The sequence below is a fragment of the Prionailurus bengalensis genome, chromosome B1 (assembly GCF_016509475.1).
Source record: "Prionailurus bengalensis isolate Pbe53 chromosome B1, Fcat_Pben_1.1_paternal_pri, whole genome shotgun sequence".
In the NCBI taxonomy this organism is placed as follows: Eukaryota; Metazoa; Chordata; class Mammalia; order Carnivora; family Felidae; genus Prionailurus; species Prionailurus bengalensis.
Genome location: NC_057344.1, coordinates 146,467,706 through 146,475,562, shown reverse-complemented (window position 1 = coordinate 146,475,562; position 7,857 = coordinate 146,467,706). Strand labels below are relative to the sequence as shown.

Here is a 7,857-nt window from a genome sequence, read left to right as displayed (position 1 = left end):
TTTTTTTTAAATAATTTATTGTCAAGTTGGTTTCCATACAACACCCAGTGCTCATCCCAACAAGGGCCCTCCTCAATGCGCATCACCCGCTTTCCCCTGTCCTCTGTCCCCCATCAACCCTCAGTTTGTTCTCTGTATTTAAGAGTCTCCTTGGGGCATCTGGGTGGCTCACTTGGGTCATGATCTCATGGTTTGTGAGTTCGAGCCCCGCGTCGGGCTCTGGGCGCCCAGAGCCCGGAACCTGCTTCGGATTCTGTGTCTCATTCGCTCTCTGCCCCTGCCCCACTTGTGCTCTGTCTCTCTCTCTGTCTCTCAAAAATAAATGTAAAAAAAAAAAAAATTTAACAGTCTCTTATGGTTTGCCTCCCTCCCTCTCTGTTTGTAACTTTTTTTTTCCCCTTCCCCTCCCGCATGGTCTTCTGTTAAGTTTCTCAAGATCCACATATGAGTGAAACCATCTGATATCTATCTTTCTCTGACTGATTTATTTCACTTAGCATAATACCCTGCAGTTCCATCCACGTTGCTGCAAATGGCTTGGCTGGCCATGAGAAAGAAGAAACAACCGCTTTTAAAGAACTCTGCCTCCTATGGTACTTGGTGTTTTCATTCCCAACTGCAGGGAGTCTTTGGATCATCCCCATGCTTATCCCCATGTCTTTGCAGAAGGCCCACACCAGCAACGCCTAGACAAGAGTTACACATGGGCAAAGGGCCAGCATGATTTCAGCGAGAACCCAGGTTAAGTTGCACACTGTTTCCTGGTTAGGCTGGGCAACCCAACAACCCACTTCTATCGGGGACTTTCTATTATCTGCTTGCCAGCTGCAAAAAAAAAAAAAAAAATGCCTTATATTTCACAAATAATCCACGGCAAGTTGATTCAGAGTACAAACCAAGTGAAGCAAGAAAAGCTATAAGAGTATCAGGAGGAACTGGAAATCACGTCTCATGACTGTTTTCCGAACTCACCATTTCATGCCAAATAACTCATATGTTCATTTATATTTAAAATAGATCATTTGGAACTAAGCTAAATACACACACACACACACACACACACACACACCCCTCAATAACCTATGCCATTATGGTGGGTTTTTTCCCCCAGAGTCTTATCATATTGTGGTTTCCCCGCTTCAGTCAAGTTGAATTTAATTGCCCATGATTTGTAGTCACATTTTTGAAGTTTTATTTTCTCCGTATCAGTGAGGTTTACCTCTGGTCTTTATATGCAGTCCAATCTCTAAAAAGTCAATATAAAAAATCTGCAGGCTGTTTTCCCAGATTACCACTCCCTAGAAGGATGAAGGGTTGTATCAGCTGAGTCAGGTCTGATGCTGATGGCATCAGGAAGCTGTGCAGGATAGCGAACTTCCCATCTAGCTTCCCCACAAAGTGAGGCCAAGCCTCCCAGCCTCCCTCCACTAGAGAATTTTTTAAGTTTCCTTCCAGACCAAAAGTTCTAAAGGTGTATGAGACTTCCCCCTTGCGCGCCAATGGTGGTGATGTTCTGCCCAGGAAGGTATATGGAGGAGTCAATGCAACTCCCCAGGGTCTTGAGGGACAAGGAAAGTAGTAGCTTCCAACTGCCATCATGTTTACCCATTGCCTTTGCTGGACTACCGTGAGGACAAGGGTACCGAGAACAATCCAGAAGAGGATCTAGTTAGATTGCCATGAAAGAAAATCTAGGTGTCATTCCAATATCATACTCATACCTTGCACGGAGGTAGACGTGTGAAAGGCCTGGCCATTAATACTTGGGTGTTCTGTTTCCACAGTTATGAGAGAGGATGAGGAAGGCACTTCACCCCTTAACTTCAGGGGGCAGCTCCGAGCTCACTTGATTAAAGCAGCCTGTGCATTAAAGCAGCCACTAACCATGAAGCTAAATCATTCCAGAAGCCAATGTCTTTGATCCCCCTTCCCTTCTGTGAAGTTGAGTGAGGCCAGAGTGGGTGCTGTCTTGCTAACAAATTGATTCAAATGCCCAGACCAAACTCCCAGAAGAATCCCTCAGACTTGGCAGCCTGCCACAGCTTGGCCAAATTGGGTCAGTTACACACCTGGCTAGAGTCTGGAGCTGGACGAGGCTCAGCTCTCTGTCACCGCTTAAGTCTGCGCTCACCCAACCCCATCACATCCCCAAAGACCGTACCTCCTCGGCTTCACTAGCGTACTGAACAGTGGTAAGCAAGTCACTATCTTCCAGGCCAGTTTGCTGAGTGATTTTTGAAGATTTTTAAAGACCACCCGGACGCGCATATGCTTGCTGCAAACTACAAGGGTGGCATTTCCAGTTAGAATTGCTTTGGGAGTCCCTTCCTGCCACTGACGCCAAGCTGGAGTAAAGACACCTCCATCGAAGTATCTTGGCCTCTGAAGCTAGCCGAAGTCCAAAGGATCGTAAGTTGATTCGAAGAACCTAGAATGACCCGCCTGAAAGCAGGAGAGGAGTGCCTTTCAGTTCAGCGCAGTTTCCACCACCGCTGACATTTCCTGAATGGTGGTGGTGATGGTGGTGATGATGATAAATAAGCAAGAACGTTCAGAAATTTGTCTGAAGTCAAACCTGCCAGTTTGGTTCCGGTCTTCCTCTTCAGCCGGAAACCAGGGACAACCCGCAAAGGGCTCTGTCCCCAGGAGAAGCTGGCCTGCGCTAGCCCTGGCTGGCCTACGGGATGAAATCCCTGCAGGATCGCTCCCCACCGCCGGCGGGAGCAGCAGCTCCATCCTCCACGGGGCGCGGCTACCAAGTCCACCCACCGCGCCACCGGTGCAGGGAGCTCCTCCCAGCCCCCCTCCTCCTCAACTCCTTCTGCTCAGCCCCCCTCCACCCAGCCCCCTCCCCGCCCCCCTCCTCCAGGGAGTTTCCCAAGCATCCCAAGGCTTGAGCTTCCTGCGGAGGGGGGGGGGGGGGGGGGGGGGAAAGGGGCCCGTGCCGATAAAAGGGATGCGGAGAACTTGGGGAAGCCACAGTGCGAGGGAGCTTCAAATCCGGGCTCCTCTCCTGCCTCTGGAACCCGCACCCCTCGCCGCACTCGTGGCCGCCATGAGCCTCCCGCCGAGCCGCGCCGCCCGCGCCCCGCGCCTTTCGGGCTCGCTGTGCGCGCTGCTCCTGCTGCTGCTGCTGCTGACGCCGCCGGGGCCCCTCGCCAGCGGTGAGAGCGCACGGCACGCGGCACGCACCCGGGCAGGGCGGCGCGCCCAGCCTCCGCGGCCGCCCCGGGAGCGGGGAGGTGCCCCCGGCCGGCGGGCGCGGGGAGAGCTCTCCTCCCACCTGCCCTATAACGGTGTCTCTCTCCCTCTGTCTCTGTGCCCCAGCCGGTCCCGTCGCGGTCATAGTGAGGGAGCTGCGTTGCGTGTGTTTAACCACCACACCGGGGATTCATCCCAAAATGATCGCTAAGATGCAGGTGATCGGGGCCGGGCCACAGTGTCCCAAGGTGGAAGTCATGTAAGTCCTCGTGCGCCGCGGTGTCCACTGTGAGCTTGACAGGAGAGAAGTCCCTCAGCCCGAGTCTTCAGCTCCCGTGGCTGGAGGGCTCATCCTTTTGTGTGTGTGTGTGTGTGTGTGTCTGCAGAGCCACCCTGAAGAACAAGAAGGAAGTCTGTCTGGACCCAGAAACCCCTGTGATGAAGAAAGCCATCCAGAAAATCTTAGACAGGTACACTGTCCATTTGATCTTTGTGCTTTGTAATCTCTTTTGAGAGCGTAGACTTCTCAAGGTCCTTCTCTGCAACGGCTAGCTTTACCTACCCGTTGGAGACCACGCTTGGGATAAAAGATCCTTGAAGAGGGGGCGGGGGAGGGGGACTGTTCAACAAAGTCCTGGGGAAACTTTTTTTTATCACCAATCTAATTGTCATAGAGGGTTCCATAGAGATCATGGCTGAAATGTATTTTGTTGTGAGTATAGTCCTTGAGTCCACCCTTGGCTTTTCATCGGGCTTAAGCTCTGTGTTTTGAAAACAGGTTGGAGTAGAAAGAGTGTGGAAATTCGGTTCAACTGGTATAATTCTTTTCTCAACAGTGGGAAAAAGGCTGATTAAGAGAAAGGACTATGCGTTGGAAAAAATTGCCCAGTTCCTTGGCCGAGCCGTTTTCTGCGTGTCTCAGGACCCAGTGAAGACAAAAGCAAGGGCTGGTTTTCTCCAGTGAGTTAGGCTTCTTCATGAACTCCCTACTTGTGAGAGAAGGGCTGAGCGAAGATTTACTTTTGTCCTTCCAGCTTAACGCCCCGGTCCTGAAGTACTTCACATAGTATTCCCTGCTATTTATTTGCTGTTATTTTGCCTGCTGTGCTATTGAAACCTTTGGCAATTGACTGAACTGTGAGTCAAAAATCACTGGTTGTTAATCGTTCAAGGTGACTTTTGTCATTTTAGAATATATTCCTGATACTGTTACTGAGGAGGCTGGGGATTTCATGTGTGAATGGTATTTCATTAGAATGCTGTATGTGAAGATATATTGCTATCTTTACTCCTCATGAAATAGGAAATATTTTAGTATTGTTTCTTGGGGAATATGTCAGGAGAACTCCTTGCTCTTAGACCTGGAATGCTGAGTTGTATTGCCTTAGAAAGCTGAGCGTATCGTGCAGTTATCTGTATAAAATATATTTCCTTGTTTAGAATTTTTAAATGTTTAAGTTCTATAAGGACTAATATATTCTTTTCCTATAACTTTAGACATATGATGTCTTCTTAGTATGGCATAATGTCATGACTTACTTGTTAAACTTTGATTTTATGGTGTATATTAACCATTTTGCTAGGAGTACTATTATTCTAGTCACTAAAGGTGTTTTGGATAAATGAAGAAGCTAGGAAATAGGTAAATTCCCTACTTCCAGTTTTTATAGAAATGCATTGTTTGCATTTTTTAGCAACAAAGGCAAACGTAACCATGACCTGTACTCTGGCAGTTTTGAAAATGTATTTGCGCCATTTAAATATAGATTCACGTTTGGTTTTCAAGAAATATACGCAGGCTGAGGTTTTGACCGTTTTGTTATAAAGAATTACCTATGCATCACACCTGCGATGTTAAAATTACTTTTCATCATATGTCTTATTGGTTTATGGTACTTCTTCTGTTCTTTGGAAAAAATAAAAGATATACAAAATTTACTTATGTTGTTTCTTCCTTCTGATACTGTTGCAAAAACTTTGCTTATCTTTAATTCTGCATTATCTGAGAAGTAACTATGCTACTCTCTGGCTAGCAGAGAGGACCCTCATTTCCCCCCGGGGCCCACTGTATAAGTTCAACCTTTCTCCAAGATCAGTCCCCTTCCAGTTACTCCTTCAGAGCACCAACAGCCTTTGGGCTGTTTAGAAAACACAAATTTAAGGTAAGGCTTCCTTACCTTAAATCCTTAACTGGTTCCCTATTTCCTAGATGGGAAATAAAAATTGTGAAACATGGCATATTCAGTTCTGTCTCATCTGACTGACTCCTGATGACTACTTTAACTTCCCGGGTCCTTTGCACCCTTGCAATCAAGAGCTTATTAGTTCCCTAATTGGGAGTGTTCTTTCCTGGGTCCACACCTTTGCATTTGGTAGGGCCTCTACCTGGAAGGGCCTCACCACTTTCTGCCTATAGGAGGAAGCTTATTCATCCTTTAGAACTCAGCTCAAACAATGCTTCCCTCAAGAAGTCTTCCTTGGCACTCCCAGAAGAATTTGTGGTTTCCATTTTGATATTCTCCTAAGGATCTTCTAAATATTTCAGTGTTTTTGAATAGCAAATATTGTATCGTGGGGTTTTTTGTTTGTTTGTGAGTTTCTTTATTCTTTATACGTAAGAGTTCTCTCCTCAATCGTCAACCATATGCATCTCTGCATCCCCAATATACCTGCCACAGATTGACTTAAGAAATTAATAAATCATCCTGAACCTCAGGTTATTAGACAGTGTCCTAACATCAGTAACCTGGTCAATGTGATGTTGCATAAATGGTAATTCCTTTACTCTCTTTTCTTCAGCTTGTCTACAAGTAATCTAACAAGAGCCCTGGGGTAGGTAGTCCCCTCAACCTGTAACATCTACTCCTCACTTTCACGCGGCCAACTCCATTCTCCCTTTGAAGTCAGTTGACCTGTCACTGAGGACCTCGCTGATCCTTGCCCTCCCCAGATGAAGCCCTCTTTTACATCCTCTCATAGCACTTTGTTTTTTTTTCCTTCATAACATTTTGTCACTGACATGACTGTAGAATCCATAGAGACTATATCCCTGTGGTCATTTATTTAGGGTCTATTCCAGCTTCACTGTGAGCTCCATGAGGGCCAGATTACCTTTGTCACATTCGTTTCTGTTTTTAGGACATTGCCTAGCCCATAGTAGGTGCTTGAGCAGAAGACTGGTCCGGACTGAAGGAGTCTCACTGTCTCTCAGTATCAAAATAGCAATTTCATGTAAATAACTCATCCTTAGGAAAAGCAAGAAAATGAAAGGAAGGAGACTAATCCAATTGATATGCATATACACATACACCAACTGGATCAATATATATGCTTACATTGGTGCATATGTATTTATTAGTACATGCTAATATATTATTAACACATCTATATCTAAGCTAAACTATTCTACATCTTTTCATCTCTCTCCTTATACATAAAACACCTATTAGATTAGTATATGTTATTAACATATTATTAATGTATTATTACAGTAATTATAGTAATACATCATTATTATGTATTAATATAGCTCTACGTAACACAGAAGAGGGAGAAAGACAGGAAGATACAAAGGTATGGAAAATTTTAAAGAGATGATTTACTGACCAATTTTTTAGCAATATTGAAAAAAAAAACAAAATACCTCAAGAAATTTTTAAACTTTCATGATCTTTTTACTCTCCCAAATAGTGCTTTTTTCCCTTTGAACCTATGAATCATATACTAACATTAGGGAAACATTGAGAAAGCAAATCAAATTACCATAGATGTGTGAACTATAAATTTCCGTGTTTTAAATAATCTCTTATTTGTCATACCAGCCCCAAAATACTCATGGAGTCAGTGCCTGACAATAATAAATGAAAGCATATTAAATGTCCTTTCAAGAGGTGAAATGTATGTTCTGGAAGAAATAAACATTACTGATTACTTTTTTCTTTGCCATCATTCAAGATCTTTGTTTTACCCAGAAACAAGACTTATAAGTTTGGTTTCTTTATAGACCATAGAGTAAGACCTCATTTGTAGTATTCTTGCAATTCTGTTTGTCATGTTCATGCTATAATTGGTTGTTCTATGAAGAAAAGAGATGATATTACGGAAGTATAACCTATACAAGACCCTCATTGGCAGTTACTACTCACTAATAATAGCATTACCGTTTATCTTACCACTAGCAAATTCAACGACTAATATATCTGGGGGAAATTAACCCAGTGTAAGTCTTCTAGAGATACATTTTCCTCACACAAACTCCTAGATGCCACATTCACTCTACTGTCCATCTGAAACTCACTCTCAGTTATGAAAGCACTAGGACTTGAACAAGAGGCCAGCGAAAATATCTGTTACTGCCCCCCTCCAGACAATTTCCAATGTTTAATTAATGCCCTTCCTTTTACCACATTTTCGTGCTTGCCTCTGGGTGTGACACATTCACATAATCCTTCAGTTCTTGAAGGTATCTGACTAGTGGCTTTGTTTTTCTATCATACTTGTAATTCTTGCATAAGGAAAATCACTGCGGGTAGTTCTCATATTGTATTTAACTTCAAAAGTCTTTCCTGGATGTTACAAATTGAGAAATTTACCAGACAGAATGAGTACCTGGGGATTTTGATTTGCCTCCCTGACTGAATCACGGAAGGCAGAGAG

At 44.5% G+C, this 7,857-nt stretch overlaps 1 protein-coding gene across 1 annotated transcript; it reads left to right on the top strand.

The window, feature by feature from the left end:
- LOC122478803 (zinc finger protein ZIC 5-like) lies at positions 1-5,139 on the top strand. The gene is made up of 4 exons (XM_043572484.1): positions 1-3,164; positions 3,328-3,460; positions 3,588-3,671; positions 4,038-5,139. The coding sequence occupies exons 1-4, from the start codon at positions 2,507-2,509 to the stop codon at positions 4,054-4,056; spliced, it is 894 nt and encodes a 297-aa protein (XP_043428419.1). The 5' UTR covers positions 1-2,506; the 3' UTR covers positions 4,057-5,139.
- The last annotated feature ends 2,718 nt before the right edge of the window (positions 5,140-7,857 follow it).

Excerpts from the sequence above, each read along its gene's own strand:
- LOC122478803 (XM_043572484.1), top strand. The coding sequence starts at position 2,507 with ATGGTGGTGGTGATGGTGGTGATGATGATAAATAAGCAAGAACGTTCA. Across the intron at positions 3,165-3,327 it reads GCCGGGGCCCCTCGCCAGCG|CCGGTCCCGTCGCGGTCATA; the intron begins GTGAGAGCGCAC and ends TCTGTGCCCCAG. Across the intron at positions 3,461-3,587 it reads TGTCCCAAGGTGGAAGTCAT|AGCCACCCTGAAGAACAAGA; the intron begins GTAAGTCCTCGT and ends GTGTGTCTGCAG.